Source organism: Heteronotia binoei, chromosome 6 (genome assembly GCF_032191835.1).
Source record: "Heteronotia binoei isolate CCM8104 ecotype False Entrance Well chromosome 6, APGP_CSIRO_Hbin_v1, whole genome shotgun sequence".
Lineage (NCBI taxonomy): Eukaryota > Metazoa > Chordata > Lepidosauria > Squamata > Gekkonidae > Heteronotia > Heteronotia binoei.
In genome coordinates this window covers 78,526,390-78,542,988 of record NC_083228.1, presented here as the reverse complement: position 1 = coordinate 78,542,988, position 16,599 = coordinate 78,526,390, and the positions used below count along the sequence as shown (strand labels likewise).

General features: G+C 45.2%; 1 protein-coding gene across 6 annotated transcripts; it reads right to left on the bottom strand.

Moving 5' to 3' along the window:
- Positions 1–3,179: 3,179 nt before the first annotated feature.
- ZFYVE27 (zinc finger FYVE-type containing 27) lies at positions 3,180–16,259 on the bottom strand. 6 transcript variants are annotated; one of them, XM_060241864.1, is made up of 13 exons: positions 15,902–16,257; positions 14,900–15,103; positions 14,375–14,445; positions 13,954–14,140; positions 11,109–11,204; positions 10,627–10,739; positions 9,351–9,493; positions 8,107–8,178; positions 7,866–7,886; positions 7,305–7,464; positions 6,211–6,257; positions 5,622–5,703; positions 3,180–5,379 (listed from the first exon to the last, which is right to left on the bottom strand). In XM_060241864.1, the coding sequence occupies exons 2-13, from the start codon at positions 15,100–15,102 to the stop codon at positions 5,315–5,317; spliced, it is 1,260 nt and encodes a 419-aa protein (XP_060097847.1). In that variant the 5' UTR covers position 15,103; positions 15,902–16,257; the 3' UTR covers positions 3,180–5,314. The 6 variants fall into 6 exon arrangements, with proteins under 6 accessions (XP_060097847.1, XP_060097845.1, XP_060097848.1 ...); XM_060241862.1 differs by having other exon boundaries at positions 15,997–16,257; XM_060241865.1 differs by lacking the exon at positions 15,902–16,257 and adding an exon at positions 15,723–15,887.
- Between the last annotated feature and the right edge of the window lie 340 nt (positions 16,260–16,599).

Genomic DNA, 16,599 nt, shown 5'->3' with positions numbered 1-16,599 from the left:
GTCTGACATCAACAGAAGTCACCATACCAGAACTACTGACACATCACATTTCAGGAACCTGGACCATTTCCTCCTTGAATTATCACTCCAATCCCTTATCCTACAAATTTACATGTAGAAATCCTGGAGGTCTCTGTGAATTCTGTACTACTTTCACACCATTTTGGGGTTCACAGATTCCCATGCCACCTGGCAACATTCGACATTGTGATTTTATTGATGGTCTTCATTGGATCTATTGGGGAGGACCACATTCACTTTCATACATCATGTCATGGAAATGGTATTTTAGATGGCTATTTCTGCACATGTGTTCTTCAGTGCTACAATGGACAATGAAATAGGAAAGCAGCTACCTTCACCTATTTCACAGATACTAGATCTCAAGGCTTGTGATCCAAACCATCTAGTTATGGAGTTCATTTTACTGAGTGGAAACTTCCCCAACTTGGTCATTTTCCAATAATCACTTTTGTTCCAAACATTGTAAGTTTTAGTTTCTTAACTGAAGGTATCAGTCTAACTGCAAGCCATTGCTAAATTGCTCCAAAATCCATTTATTTCAGCTGGATTAAACTGGAGCTCTGCATAAAATTGAAACATGCATGCCAGTGTGGTGTAGCAGTTACAGCTTTGGACCCCAACCCAGAGATCCAGTTTCAAATCTCCACTCTGCCATGAAAGCTTACTGCGTGACTTTGGGCCAGTATCAAACAGCCTCAGCCTAACCAAACTCACAGGGTTGTTCAGAGGATAAAATGGTGGAGAGATGTGTAAGCCACATTATGTCCCCATTGGAGAGAAAGGCAAAATATAAATGAATACTGTTAATAAGCCCCAGTTTAAAAAAATGGATTTTGATCTATATGTACAATATCTACTTAAATAATCCCAATGCACCCTGGTGCTGTTTGTCATTGTTCCTAGCTGACTCCTTTCCCCTCCCAGCAGTGGTCTAGTTACCTGGCCCTGCTAATCAAATATTTTTTCCTTTGCTCTGTTCCTTGTGCACTGGGAACTTCACTGCAGTGTTGACTGTCACTCCATCTTCCTTGAAGTGGTGCTGGTGCAATGGCTGCAGGTCACTCACAGATCAAGCATTCCTAAATACTTTCTGGTTTATGAGTTTTATCCTATTATGCTGCATTTATTCAGGGTCAGAACTATGCTGAAGGTTTAATCTGCCATGTGAGTATTGTCAAAAAGTTAGAAGCTGCCCATACCAGAGAGCCTATGTAGTGTAGTGGTATGTCAGAGTAGGCTCTGGGAGACCCAGGTTAAAATCTCCATTCTGCCATGGAAGCTTGTTGGGTGACCTTGGGCCAGTCATTCCTGCAGCCCAGCCTACCTCACAGGGGTGTTGTTGTGATAACATGGAAGGGGGGGAATGATGTTATAAGCTACTTGTGTTATAAGCAAATGGTGTCTGCACTGGGGGAAAAATCAGGGTGTAAGTATCTAAAGTAAATAGAAGACAGGCACCAGCAGAAACTCCAGTTCCTCACTTCATTGTAGTACCCCACTCTGCATTCCCCCCACTCGTGACAACAGAGGCACTGCTGCTATTAGCTTTCCCAAAATATCTCTGTAGCTCTTGAGCCTAGCTTGCTGCAGCAGCACCTTCTCCTTCCATCTGTGATCAGACAGCAATAAACAAAATAAAAGCTTTATGTTCTCCCAGCAGAGTTTGGCACGATTTGGGAAATACCACTTCACAGCAATATATATGAGACTGCATATTGATCCACTCCAATGCAGTCTTATGATGTGCTCCATTCACTTACAAAAATTGCCATCTTGCGAAGTTTAAAATGTCACCCTGTGCCAATGATGCAAGAAATTATGAGATTATTATGTGCAATTGTGGAATAATGTACCAATTGTAGGGGATCTGTAAATAAAGTAGCAGACGCACTGCAATCCTCCTAGCAGCCAGCTCCTGCACAGGGCTGATTAGCATTCCATAAGCTTTAATGAGATTACTTTTGATATTGATTGAACATTGCTATTTTTGTCTTAAGCCAGCTAGGGAGCAGAAATTGCACCCACCCACTGCTATGCTGCTCAGCTCCTGACTGTAGCAAGGCAAAGGCCTTTCCAATGGATGGGATTCAGATTCCCAACTGACCTGTGGCCAATTCTTATAGACTAGACCCAGGGCAAAATGTGCAGACAGCCAATGAGCTATAGCAACCTGCCAAGGGGTGGGGCATGCTTTATCTTGCAGCTGCAACTCTTCAGCCTTGCCACTTTACAGCTAAAATATCCTGCTACAATAAATTCACTGTAGAGTGGCAAGTAGCTACTATACCAAAAATACTGTTTCAACCACAACTGAGTAAAATACAACTGAGTGCTGTCCTGATTGTCTAAGTGGTAGAACATACCATAAGCAGCAGGAAGAGACCCTAAAGTTTTGAGAACTCCTGGTAACATTTTTTACCTCCTTTCTACAGTCACCTCTTGCGCACTCATAACAAAACCTGACCTTCTCCAAATGGTTCTTTCTGAAGCCTCGGCTACACTCACTTGCTGAGAGTGGTTAACTTCACAGTAGACCAACAAACTTTGTCATATTTTGTTTGAGACAAGAGAAAAATAAGGTTGACAGAAAGAAGACTCTGCATTACAAGTCAGAATATTCACAAGATGCCTCAGTAGGACATCAAGAGTTTATGGACTTCTTTAAATGTTTGTTTGCTCCCAAAGAAGCAAAAAAATAAGAATACTCCACCTTCCCCATACTGTGCTACACCTTGACCATTTGTACACAGTAACAGCAACTATGGCTTTAGGAACCTGGTAGCAACCTGCACAAACATGAAAGGAAAGTAAACTATAAAACAACAGGCAAAATGTGAAATCTTGTGATCATACAAACAGATGAAAAACACACCAGATTAATTAACCTTGAACTTCAAGACAGTCACACCAATTATCCAAATCTGGAGAATCCTCTCATTGAAAATAATGAAGAAAAGGGAGTAACCAATGTAGGAGGGAGGGAGACAATGGAGTTGATATATGGGAGAATGTCCAAACTGAGAGCCTTCAGCTGGCCTCCGCTATCCTCCTTTCTGTAAAGCAGAACATACAATCCAGCCTTTTCAAAGCTCAAATCAGGCACCTGTAAGATGTGGCAGAAGGAAGTATGAAACAAAGAATCAAAGAATCAAGAGTATTATTACACTTTTATGAGTTTAGAGTACAGAGCTATTACCGAAGGTGCAACACATAAAATTTTTAAAAATCCTATGAGTTCTGACACCTAACACTCTATCTTTCATTCTAATAGGGTTAGAATGTATTGTGAGGTTTTTTGATACAGTCTTTTTGTACTTCAGAATGGCAAGAGAGTTGGTGTAGTCTAGCATCTGCTCTCCAGCAATGGCCAAACAGATGCTTCTAATACACAGCAGAATCTACCTATTGACTAAACCCAACAGACAAAGAGTTATCCTTCTTAAAATGGTGGTCTAATTTACTAAGCAACCCCAACAGACCTTGGCTTTGATCCAGCAATGCACAAGATGAAACAGACTTAGAGCAGTTCTGCTTGCACAAGACCTTGTGCAACACCTAGAGTTTTTCTCAGTATGTATTACAGTAACCAGAAATTGATTGTACAAGACCCTGTGCAATCAGAAACTCAAGTGAGGATACCACAAGCATGACTCAGTAGCTACTGAGATATTTTTCTTATTTTATTTAAGGCCCACCTTTCTCACGGAAACTCATGGAAGATTACACAGTGGAAGCCAATGCAATCAATAGAATGAGACACAGAGCTCTAGTGCAAGCTGAAATTCTGCACTGAATCCAAGCTATAGATATAATTATCCTCCCAAAATTTGCCTAATCCTTTTTAAAGCCACCACTAATGCCAGTGAAAAATTAACTCCATATCATAAGTTAAATATTGTGAAGTAGTGTTTCTTGCAGCCTTTCCTAAATCTATTTCCAGTCAGATTTTTATGACTATAACACACTATTATATAACACTTGCATTCCTGGATGCACTCTCCCAGAAAAGGGGATGAGAAATACATCAGCATTCACTCCCAGGATAGCACCCTCACACCCACCGTGAGTCACTCTGCAGCACTGGCGCATGCTGCACAGGAAGCTGCAAGCTGTAAGAGGGCTGTCCTCTCCACAAACTTCTATACCTTTGCCACTCTCTCCTGTATTGCACTGCATCTCACAGGGCAGTCCAATCACTGCATTTCTACTCTCCCAGTTTGGTATCTTTTGTGTGCCAACCTCCTCTCCTTCCCTAAATCTGCAAACCTGGGTTTTGTGACCCCTGTCTCACGACTACATTCAAAGGCCCTTCATACCAAACTCTGACACATACTTAGGCCACCTCATATCAAAACCTCTTTCAGACACTGGGAGTGCCAGCTCCAGTCTCTAATAACATTATTTATTGATAACAGAGCCTAGAAAGCAGCAACAATTCATATACTCCCCACTTCTGTGATCCAGCCCCTACAGAAGCAGGTACCCCATACACCTGAGTTTTGTGATTAATGAGCATCCCAGATATCTGCAGAAGTGTCTGCTCTCACAGTGCACAAATGAAGGAGCATAATGTCTAATTTCCCTTCAGGCCAGACTGAGAAGCTTTGACTACACGCTACCTAGGATGAGCAAAGACAATAGCATGGGGAACAGGGGAAGGGAAGAGGGCTACTGTCTCTGTTTGATGCAGAAAGAGAAAGCAGATCCAGCTGCACAATGTTCTCAGCTGCAAGGGGACAAAGTGGGGGGGAGAGGCCAAACTTCTTTACACAGCAGAGCCAGCCATAGCTACCATCCAAGGGAAGCACCAGTCTCAGACTCAGAACAACTGGTATTTCACCCAACAGTGAAACAGACTTTTCTGGATCCCTGGCAGTACAGAAGCCAGGAAGATTCCTGCAAAAAGGAGACAGCAGAGCTCCTGTAAAAGCAACAGGGATTTTGGGGGAGGGGGGGTGGAGGAAGTCCGCTTCAGAAAGGCAAAGGACCACCTCTTTTTTCCTCCTAGGCTAGTAGCAAAGGGGAAGCTTACAGTAATCTAACACATAAGGAACCTCCTGTCCAGTTCTGCCTGATTGCAGGACCCCTCCCCAACTGCTCACTCGCCAGTCACAGGGGAGAGGTGCATCCAGGGTATGCAGGAGGTCAGGCGTGCCAGCCCATCCTATCACAGTTCCAGGGAGGAGCCGCACGAGCGCATAAGGTCATGGCTTCGGTCCCACAAGGATCAGCATGTACAGGCGAAGGTGCAGAGCGGATCCAGCAGAGAACAGGACTCAGAACCAGTTTCTCACTTGATGAGTATTAGGTTACAGTGTCCGCAAACAAAGACAGTTTCCCGCTGGGCATCAGGTGCTGTGGTAGAAAGCATTTGTCAGAATTCAAGGCCCACCAAGCACTGTGCAGTTTCACATACACATCCCACGCTGACAAAATCTGTTTATGACTTCGTTTACACGTTTGGAGAGACCAAAAGCATTCTGATTTTCTCCTAGCTCCACAACTCTAGCGCAGGTCAGAACTGAAGCATCCCAAACAGAATGCCCAAAGAGGGAGAGCACCACCCTCACTGCCCAACAGAAAGTCATCTCACCCACCTGTAGCCCCCATACAGCTCTTGGGGACTCTGAAGGAGCAACATCTGCTGCAGAAACTGTTCCCACAGTTACTGCAGTTTCGCTGGTAAGAGGGAGAAAAACAGAGAGAAACAGCGATAAGGACAACACCTGAAGAAACTCTCCTCAAGCCAAATGTCATTTCTTCCCTCAAGGGAGGCTCTCCTCTCCCTGGTGGCCAAGCTTTGCATGCCATCCCACTCGCCATCCAGGCAGAAATGGATAAAGGAGATCATTTTGAATACTGAATAGGTGGGGTGGGGGGTGGGGAGAGAAGCTGTGCCTTGTCCCAGGAAATGCAGCGCCACCTCAGCTCTCAAGCTGTTTTGCCATCCCCTTTCCTGCTGCCAGCTTCAGAGGCAAGAGGAAAAAAGAACTTAGAGCCACGGAACGTATTAACAAGAACCCATCAGAAACTCATTATGATTCTCTCCCCTCCCTCCTCCAGTGCTGCAGGAGCCGCAAGGACACAGGAAGGTGAACCACTGGGCTGCAGTATGCAGCATGATACCCACAAGACAAGGGAGCATGGAGGAGGGGATTGGGTATCCTAGGGAGGCCAAGGACTTACCCGCTTCTTTAGCAGAGAGAAGGTGGCTGAACAGTTGGTGCAGTTTGCTGCAAGGAAAGAAATAGGGGGTCCGTGTGATGCTCACTCAGGCTGATCTCCTATTCTTAAGCTGTGTGGACTGGCCTGGCCCTCACCAGTACTGGCTACAGCCCTTCTCTACCAGCACCTCCTTAGTACCTCTCCTGACTAACATGTCTTCCCTGTAAATGCCTGCCCACCCATCATGATTCCCTCAGTCCAGTTTATGATGGGTTATGGGATCTGGCTGGGGGAAGGGAAACGAGAAAAAACAGAAGTGGCCAAGGAGGAAGCATTTCCAGGGCTAGCACTGCAATCCTAAGGAGAAGGGGACCCTTCTAAGACAACTGAAGTTTAAGACTTAAAAGAGTAACCAGCTTAGGGCCATTGCCTCTCTAACAGTTGCTTGCCCCATGTTTTCATTGTATTACATGATCCTGTCCTCACCTGAGCAGACCACTCACAAGGTGATTGTGAGTATAAACATCAGACTCCACCTACTCTACTCCAACTTCTTCCAAACAGTTTTTTTTTTTTAAATCAAGTTTTCCATTTCTTATAGCTTTAGGGATTGGCTTGAAAATAACACCAGATGAAGCCTCAGAAATTTGGGGCTGGTTGGAGGGAAGGTGGGTAAGATTTCCATGGATCAGTACCCTTCATGCCCTTAATTTTCTTCATATCACTTCAGTATACTTCATTCCCACTCATCTCCATAGAACAAGAAATGCAAAACAAGCCAAGCTCCTCCAAAGGAAGAGCCACTGAAGTTGAATGAAGGCTTTACACTGTGCTGAGAAAAGCAGTGGATCCACCCCAGCATATGTGAAGAGTATGTATTTTTCACATCTATATATGCTGTCGAATGAAGCACTGATTTTTTAAAGTACAAAGTGTCTAGGCCCTTGGGCAGAACAACATTTTTGGCACCTAAGACTCACTCAGCACACTTGCCAGCTCTCACCACTTAAGTGATTGCTACTGGGCCAAATGCCCCCTTTTTACCCACCAACAGCACTATCCTGCTACATTCCCAATCACCAGAGTCTCTCCCTATGCTGGTTCTACCATCCTACCTCCCAGTCCAGTGCCAAGGTTACTTGTTGGGTAGCGCTTGCGTAGACGCTCCGCCAGTCGTGACACCTTTACACGAATCACCTCATCCTTTGTCAAGAAGGTGCTAACAGAATGGCCTGGCTCATACTCGATTAAGCGCTGGGAGACATCCTCCTCCTCCTGGGTGGGAGTAAAAGCAGAGAGGACAACTCGTCCAGAAGAAGCTAGTATACAGCGACCAAGAACACCCTGAGGCAGCTGGGTAGGGGCAGACTGGGAGAATTTCAGCAGAGCCACTGTCCAAAGGCACAGCTCTAAGGACATGGAGAAACAAGGACCCAAAAAGCAGGAGGGGATCCAGATTCTGAGGGGGGAGGAAGTCACAGCATAAGGGGCTAAAGTGTAGGGGAAGAAATGGGACAAAATGAGCGTAAAGGACTCCAGTCCAAGCCAGATGCCAGACATCAGCTGGCATATAGTCCGAGAAAGAGAAGTAAGCAGTGTTTATAGATTTATTTAAAATTATATCCTGCTTTCCTCTCCAAATGGGACCTATGGGGAGGTCTGGCCCCTGCACTCACCATTGGCAGCAGCTGTGTCTCCTATTCCCGCAGCATGGAGAAGAAAATAAGAAATGATAGCCAGGAGACAGAAAGCAAAAGGACCAAGCTCAAGCTACCCTCACCCCACCCACCCCCTGAGAACATGCATCTTCCTTATTATTCCCCCTTCCCCACATCAGGATTTGTTTCTTTTTTCACAGCACAGATCAGTACAGGCCCTTTTACTTAGCCCCCCCAACCCCCACCTTCTGACACAGACCTCAATAGCATCCTTGAACTCATCATCAGGCTCCGCCTCCTCTGCTTCCTCCACACTGCCAGGGGTCAGATCCTGCAGAGAAAGCAAATACCTGCTATTACCATGTGAAGGAAGCAAACACCTTGCAGTATCTGAGATGGTGGTATTCGAGCCAAGATGGACCCCACACCTTTCTAGCTACCCTGATGAAAGGTCACATGGAGCTCAAGAACAGATTCCCCTTCCCTCCTGAACCTTCTTATTGGATGGGCAGCTTTCACTGAAGACCTCAAGAAATAATGGGAAAGTCTGGGACTCAGTTACTGTTATTCCTAGCGATGGCAACACTTGTAGAAGCAGGCAGTAAAGACAATCAGAAGAAGTGTGTGTGGAGGCTCAAAGTCTCCTTTTTAAGATAAATAAAAGAGCTGAGCTTGAAAATGTACAATATATTTTAAATAGCAAAATAAAAGAATGAAGAAAGAAAACAGATTCAAATCTGATCCCATCAGTCACCTCCCTGTAACTCCATCTCTTAACAGTGGGTTCCAGATGCACCCCAGTGCTACATCCTCATAACAAACTGGGTCTAAAAATGTCTAGCCACTTTTGAATAGTAGGAAAGGGTAACACTGAGCAAAGGATGGCATCCCTCCTGCCCACCCCCCAAAAAGAAGCATTCATAAAGACAAATTCTAGGCCACGGGCCTAGTGCTGGGCTTTGGAGAGTTTCTGCCAAGACCTAGAGTCCCATCCTAAATCCTCCTGCCTCCTCCACCATCATCTTATTTTGCAGCTAATAACAAGGCATCAGCATGGAAGAAGAAGAGCTGAGTAACTATCTCCAGCCAGAAGCAAGATACAGAAACTGGCCTTCTATGCCCCAGCCTGAGATACAGATCCAAAAGACTGGAACCAACTGCAAAGAAATGAGCTGATGCACTATTTTGTAGGCCAGGACGAACTACAACATTTTATGTTTGCAAAACATAAACATTCTCCAACCACCTCCACAAAGGAGGAGGAGATAGGATTTATATCCCATCCTTCACTACCAAAGCAGCTTACAATCTCCTTTTCCTTCCCTTCCCCACAATAGACACCCAGTAAGGTAGGTGGGGCTAAGAGAGTTCTTCCCAGAACTGCTCTTGAGTAGAACAGCTCTGAGAGGGTTATGACTGACCCAAACTCAATCAAATCAATTCTCAAAGTGCTTGAAGCTGAAAGACACTCACACATGCCTCACTATGCCCTCTGAGACTTACCTCTGTGCTGGTGGGTGTGGGTGTCTGGTCTGGCAGGACTCCAGTACCACCTTCTCCTGCATCCAACTCAGCAAGCTCAGGACTACTAGAAACAGATGTGAGGCCCAGGCGTTGTTCTACAGCTGACTTCAGCTCCAGTACCACTTGGAAGAAGGCAAGGGAAGGAAGAGGGATGGAAGGATGCCCTGGGAGGCCAGGAAAATCCTTCCAGCAGATGGTCAGGTTTTATGAACTGCCATAGCACTGTTTCATCTAAGCCCAAACACCCAGGATGTAGATACTGCAACGTGAGCATGGCTCTGCTCTGCCAGTACCTACTAAACCAGCTTGAAATCCCACTCAGGAGTAGGTCACTGGACTGGATCCTATGGCTCTTCCACTAAAACTTCCTCCAAAAGGAAAATGTTTTTTTTCCAGTGGAGAATGTATTTTCTTCATGACAGAGTCCTTTCTTTGCTGAAGGAAATCTTGACAGGGGGAGTTAGTGGAAGAGGTCCCACCTCAGTGCTAATAAAGTCTAACTGAACGACAAGGAACTACCTACTCATTCCCACATTATAGAAGAAAAATAGCACATCTACAGTACTGCAGTAAATACTCTCTAGAAAACACAACACTTGGAGATGGAGGGTTAAAGTGCTCCCTAATACAATGCCCCCATACTTATCTAATGGGAGCTGCTGGTTCAGTAATATTTATTACCCTTCTCAGCTGCTGCTCCAGCAAAACTGCAAAGCCAGTTCAGGGTGAGAACAGGAAGTCTTGTTCCACTCCAGAAAGAGGATGGAGAAGGAACTATACTGCAAATACATTCAACCTTGCTTGAAACACCTCTCCTTCCCTGCCTCCACCCCCCCCCACCCAAAAAAATGTTGAAAGGGATGGCATGTTTTGCTGGAGCAAAATGATGCCTGAAACCATTGCTATGTGAAACCGTTGCCCTCCCACCCAGCAGTCTATCACCCTCTTACCAAGATCTGCTTCCCCACAAGGACATCTCTCAGTGGAAGAGGCTTCCAGTACTAAGAGGCCAGAGCTGTGCTCTGGGAATTAATTCACTATTTGGGTCCCAAGAGTGCTAGACAGTTTGGAATGCAGGATTGAGGCAGAACAAAGGAAATCCAACCTACCCCTGTTACAGGCTACAGAAGCAACAAGGACCCCCTGAATCCCACATGCACACACCTTGGGCCCCTGGACTTCAGTGTGACTGTTCTGCCCTACAGCTCCCATGTGACAGATTAGTGTCTCCCGAGAAGAAGGGAAATTACTGTACCTCGGAAAAATGCCATGTTGCCCAAGAAAAGGGCATTATTGAGAAGAAAGAAGACCCAGCATAAGGGCAGCAGGTAGAGGGCACAAACTGAACCCATCAGCATCCCATAAAACCTGGAGGGGAAAGTAAGGGAGGGGGAAGCAAAATCCACATGACATACTTGAGAATCAGCAACAGCCAGTATCCACAGAGAAGCTCTGGTGTTTCCGATTTCTCCTCATTCCAGTATCCCAAACACTAACATCATTTGCATATGCCCACCCGCCATCCAACACTTTCCCCTCAAGCGATGCAACCTGTTCACCTTCCTTATGGCCCCAGACAGCATCCTTCTGAACACCACAGCACAACACTGAGAGGGGAAGGGAAACCAAGGTCTTTTGTAAGGTGACCGAGTCTGATCAGAGAAGCAGCAAAGTCCACCCACCCGTTAAGGCAACAATATCCCAGCTCCCATGGAATACTCTACTGGCAACACTCACTGGGAGGACAGAGAGGGGTTCTCCCAGTATAGGACGCGGTAGACTGCTTCACAGCCACCACATAGCCGGCTCAGGAAGGCCTCCAACTGGATCAGGCTGAAAAGAAATGACCAGTGTTACGCACACTCACAGTCCCACAGAGATCCCAACAATGCAGGTTCCAGTAGCTGTACACATGAAGAAAGGCTTTCCCTACTATCCTATCTATCCCAACATAAACACACAGAAAGGCCCCTTTCAGTGAGCACAGCCAAGATGAAAACAGATGCCTCCATCCACATAAAGCATGCCCAGAATGAGCACTGAAGGAAACACTTATCTCAGCCAATTACAAACAGAAATGAGCACAGGAGGAGATCATATAGTGTTGGCATCTGGGGTGAAAACTAGCATGATCTGAATGCTAGACATTATAGGACATCTGGGTTCAAACCTCTACTAAGTTGTGAAAAATCTATTTAGGCTTCCTTGGACAAGTCACAGCTACAGTTTTCTCATCAGTAAGAAACAGTGATAACTTCACATTTCTGAAAGTAAGTTAGATACGGATCTGAAAGTCCTCTGCTCACTAAGAATGTAACATTTTATTAATCAATTTATTTTATGTGTTAGATCATAATAAGAGATTTTGATCTTTCTTACAAAAATTAACACAAGTCATGCCAAGGAAATAATCCCAACTTCAAACAGCAGCCTTAAACTAGGCCCTTCTTTACCTGAAAAACCCTTGTCTTCCATCACACTCGCAAAACCATGCATCTCTAGAGGCCAGGCAAATAGCCCTGTCCCATTCCACTCAGATAAAATATGTATTGGGTCAAAAATGGAAGGTAAAGGGATTAAGATGATGGTGGCATGGCAATTCACCAGAGAAACAATAGAGAAATGGGACAAAGAATCTTTTAGGTTAAAACCATGAACCTTGAGTCAGATAACTACTTTCATCTTGAATCAATTCAAGAATATAATGAGGTAAGGAGACTCTAGCTTTTCAGGACCTGATATATCAGAGAGTAATCAGTACAGTCTAAAAGTGCAGTATAAACTGTCAGCTACACCCCACTTTTTTGCTATACATTCATTCAGGGCTTTTTTTGGAGAAAAAGTCCAGCAAGAACTCATTTGCATATCAGGCCACACACCCCTGATGCCAAGCCAGCCGGAACTGTGTTCCTGTGCATTCCTGCTCAACAAAAGCCCTGCATTCATTCCTCTATCTTTCTAATCCCATTTAAGTATTTCAGTTTCAATAAATGCCTTATTGAGTTCATTACACACACTACTGGAGCATTGTAATGCGCTGCAGGAACAAGAAACTGCAAAGGTTTTTAAAATTCACATTCATCCTGGAAATTATGGGATTGAAAGAAATTAGTTCAGGTGTTTTTCAGAAATTGTCACATGGATAGAGCTTGTGGCATCCTGTTTTCAACTTTTTGATTGAGTCTATATTTTCTGTAGAAAGGAAACGATGGGGTGATGTTTTGAAGTCTTACAATAGCACAGCAAATTATGAGACATATGGGCAGTTACTCCATCAAGTACTGATATCTTACGCAAGCTGCTGGCAGAGTTACCACTGGAATCATCTACTGTGAATAGGAAGAATGCCAATCTAATGTGTGGTCTCCATATGTAGCAGAATAAGACTGCATACTTCTGAGGTGGTAAAACAGACTGACCCACTTCAAACTGCAAGTGGGATAGCATTTTTTTAACAAAGAGAATAAAACTGAATTCTCTTTAAAAGTCACGCAAATGGAGGCTGGTATGGCCAGGGGTAAACTGGATTGGAATATCTCTCTGCTGTGGGCTTTAAAAAATTGTGAAATATCTGGAATATATTTCCAAAAATAGTACCTTCCACCACCACATATTCTGAAGTGGAATGAACCATTCTATCACCTCAAAAGAATACCAGTTCCTTTTACTTTCTGTGTAGACAACACCCACGGAAGTTTCTGTCCTGATCAAACAGTAATCTGTCCATCAACCCTCAACTCACAACAGTTCTGACATTTCCAGAACCAGCCTTGAAAAACCTTGTTTGCACATGCTCACAAAAACCATGCAGTCAGTTATTAAAATTGAAAAACATCAGGATCTAAAAATCGGTTAGACAAATGCATGTGCCAATAGTGTGTCTTCCTCATATGAAGCTAATATATGTACCACATCTGGAGTAATGGTTGCAGTTAGCTGTAAATCAATGTGTTTAATAGCTCCATGGAGCAATGGAAACACACTTTTCTTTGGAAAAAAATAACTGTACAGATGGAAAAGTTGATTAAAATCAATTATTTTAAGATGAGGTTTCTTGCTTGGTGATTGAAATTGATCCACCTTTCTCAAATAAATGAGAATGAACACAGAATGGCTAGCACAGACGTGGACTCAATATAAATACTTAGTAACCCTTCCTCTGTCTAGCCCATTGTCACAAACCCAAGAAGCATACATTAAACTGCCTTATGCCAATTCAGATTACTGGTCCATTTAAGCTCAGCATTGCCACCTCTGACTGGAAACAGCTAATCAGAACATCAGGCAGAGAGAGATCTTTCTGCAGCATCTACAAGTCAATATTCATTAAGTGGAGATGCTAGGAATTATATCTGGGACCTTTGCTAGGCTCTGCCTCTGAGCCCTGGCATGTCAATACCAAAGTTTTTATGGCAAGTATCTGTGATGCCCCCCAATGGATGAACAGGAATACTGTAACTTAAAAAACAGATAAAATGTGAGAGTCCTTATCAGCACAAGAAACAGCATTCTAATCATGCACTTCAAAACCACCCTTTCCAACCCCAACAACATTTACCACCACCCCCCCAACAATACTTACAAGCCCTTCACTTCAGCCACAGCCTCTTGCCGTGAAAGCTGAACTTTTCTGACATCCTCACGACGCACACTGTGGTACCTACGACGTGCCAGTTCTTCCTCAGTCAGACGGACACGGCATGTCTCCTGTAGGTAGCCCAGCATGGCAGGCACTGAGATCAGGAGGGCACACAGCCCATACCAGGCAGCTGATATGGAAAGGAGACTGCAGTTATTAGGTGACCCCACTGCCTACCTAGTCAACAGCCAGCCACAGCACTACCACACCTCAAACCACAATCTGCTTGCCAACCACACTATGCCTTTGCCAGCTCTCAGTTTACTCCACTGAAATCACTCTACTGCCCACCAGGCCCAATCTCCCATGACATACCTCATTCCTGAAAGACAAATCACTCAAGTCCCCAGCCCACTCTCCTCACCTTCACTCAAAGTCAGCAGCAGAAAGTTGAGGCCCAGGCAGGTAAGAAGGGAGCAGACAGGCATCTGCCAACTGTAACACAGGTAAGATTAAATATTTTGTTGGAACGGAGTGAAATATTTCAGCTGCATGAAGATGAGACTAATGGGAGATGGAAAGGAAGAAGGGTAGTAATTTACAGAGAGGGATTGAAATGAAAAGGACATCAGTTTTCAGGAAATGGGCATTAAAGCCCTTGCCATATATTGAGCTGAGGGCCCATGTACCAGGGATCTTTTAGCAAGCTACAAAGCTAGTAGCAGGTCTTCCTTAAGCCCAACCATTCAGAGTGCCCAATATAGTAATATTTAAAATCCCTTGGCACAAGACATAGCCTACAGCTTCTGAAATGAATACAAGGTCAAAAGGACAGCCTACTCTCCTCCTCCCTCAAGCAAAAGTGGTACTAGAAAAAATGCAGCTTGTCTGCCCTTGTGAATGAGAATATGCAAGAAGCCCACCACCTGAAGGTATCACTGACACCCACCTGAGGAGGAACCACACTCCTTCAACAATATCCTGCAGTGGCTCCAGGTACAGCTCAAGCCGTTTGTACGACACCACTAAATTGAAGAGGTCCAATGAAGGGGGCTTGGGAGATGAGGGGGGAACAGGCTGGGAATCAGATGTTGTTGGGCTATCCAGTCCATTCCCTGTGGAGGTCCCACTTTCACGCTCTGACACCTGCATACTATAGATGGGGAAGATCAGTTGTTACCAAAACAACAAACCTGGAACAGTCACACAAACAGGTCATAAAGAGGGCATCCACACAATCTCAGTAACTCCATACAAAGAAGCTACCTTCACTACAACTCCTCAGCAAATCATGAAAAAGTGGAGATGTCTTAACTAAGTTTGCTATCCCTCTGGGACTTCAGAGCCTTTAAGGCAGACAGTGCCAAAGCACAAATCCATTTATAATCCAAGTGCTGCAGGACAGTGGAAGGACAATGGCCTTCTGCTTCAAACTTCAGAAGGGTGCAAGCAAAGCTATCAAATAGGCAGTGGACAACATTGACCACAGTCTGATGCCACATACACAAAATCACATCCCTATATTCCATACTATATCACAAAGATATAGAACTTCTGCACTGCCTTTTTACCTATACCCTTTAACTCCAGCAGGTCACAGGCAAAGAGATCCTCCTACACAGGAGAAGTGGGGTGATCTTCTATGGCATAAAGACAGGAAACCAGGCTTTGTTCTGAATTTTAGTTACTACATACAATCCCACTACTGGGTTCATCGTTCGACCCCTTTCTCCAAAACAGATCAAACCAGCAAAAACGGGAGATGCTCTGACCTGCTTGTTTAGTGTGCAAAGAACCAAAAATCGCCCTTTGTAGACCCAGACATAGGAACTGCCAGCCTCCTTTTTTTCCCCCTGGAAGGATTCCTCCGGCTTTAACAGATAGTTGCCTCAGGCCGCAGAAATTCAGCAGGTAAAATTCTCCCCAGCATTTCGTCTCCAGGAAGACCCACCCGCTAAGATTCTGCGTGCCATGCTGAGTTACTAAAGGCACAGCAGCCCTGGCCGGGAAGAGACGATCGCCTAGATCCTACACAGTCTCACGTACAGAGATCCAGAGGAATAAGCTGCACCCTCCCTACGACAGGTATAGATGCCCAACGGAAAGGGAAGCGCAAGCACGCTAGCTGCCCCGGGCCCGATCCACAACTACCGCAACCCCAAATATGGGGAAAGGGCGGAGCTTCCCCACTGCCCGACCTCGCTCCTTGTTCCAAGTCGCCACAGCTACCGCCACTTCCTGGGGACAAAGACCCGGCTGTGCCGGAGCGCAACTGCGCAGTACGCGTTTTGCGGGAATCGACAGTCCGGCTCTCCCATCTGATGTGGCCAGCCAATCAACAGCAGAAGGAAACCGTTCCGCTCCCTGAAAAGCTCCACCTTCTGTTGCTAAAGAGTCGGGATGTCCTGAGCCTGTACGAAGCTTAGTCCTTCCTCTCTGGCAATTTTCCAGCCTAACTTATTCGGCCCTGAAGTCGCGCCCTGCTTTGACAATGTTGGGTACTGGATCTGAGCACGAGGAGATAAATGAGTTAGAATCCCCCCACCCTTCTCAATGCCCTCCTAGCCAGTCATCTTCGGGAACGCCTTGTACTCAACCTACTAGGGCTCCCGGGTACAGTAACACGATTGGTGGATTTGGGGGTCCCAG

What these genes read in the sequence shown, in the direction of transcription:
- ZFYVE27 (XM_060241864.1), bottom strand. Translation starts at nt 15,102, where the DNA reads ATGCAGGTGTCAGAGCGTGAAAGTGGGACCTCCACAGGGAATGGACTG. An exon ending in GTGGCTGAAGTGAAGGGCTT is followed by an intron (nt 11,205 to 13,953) that starts GTAAGTATTGTT and finishes ATTTCTTTTCAG; the next exon opens with CCTGATCCAGTTGGAGGCCT. An exon ending in CCACACCCACCAGCACAGAG is followed by an intron (nt 8,179 to 9,350) that starts GTAAGTCTCAGA and finishes CTTTCTCTGCAG; the next exon opens with GATCTGACCCCTGGCAGTGT.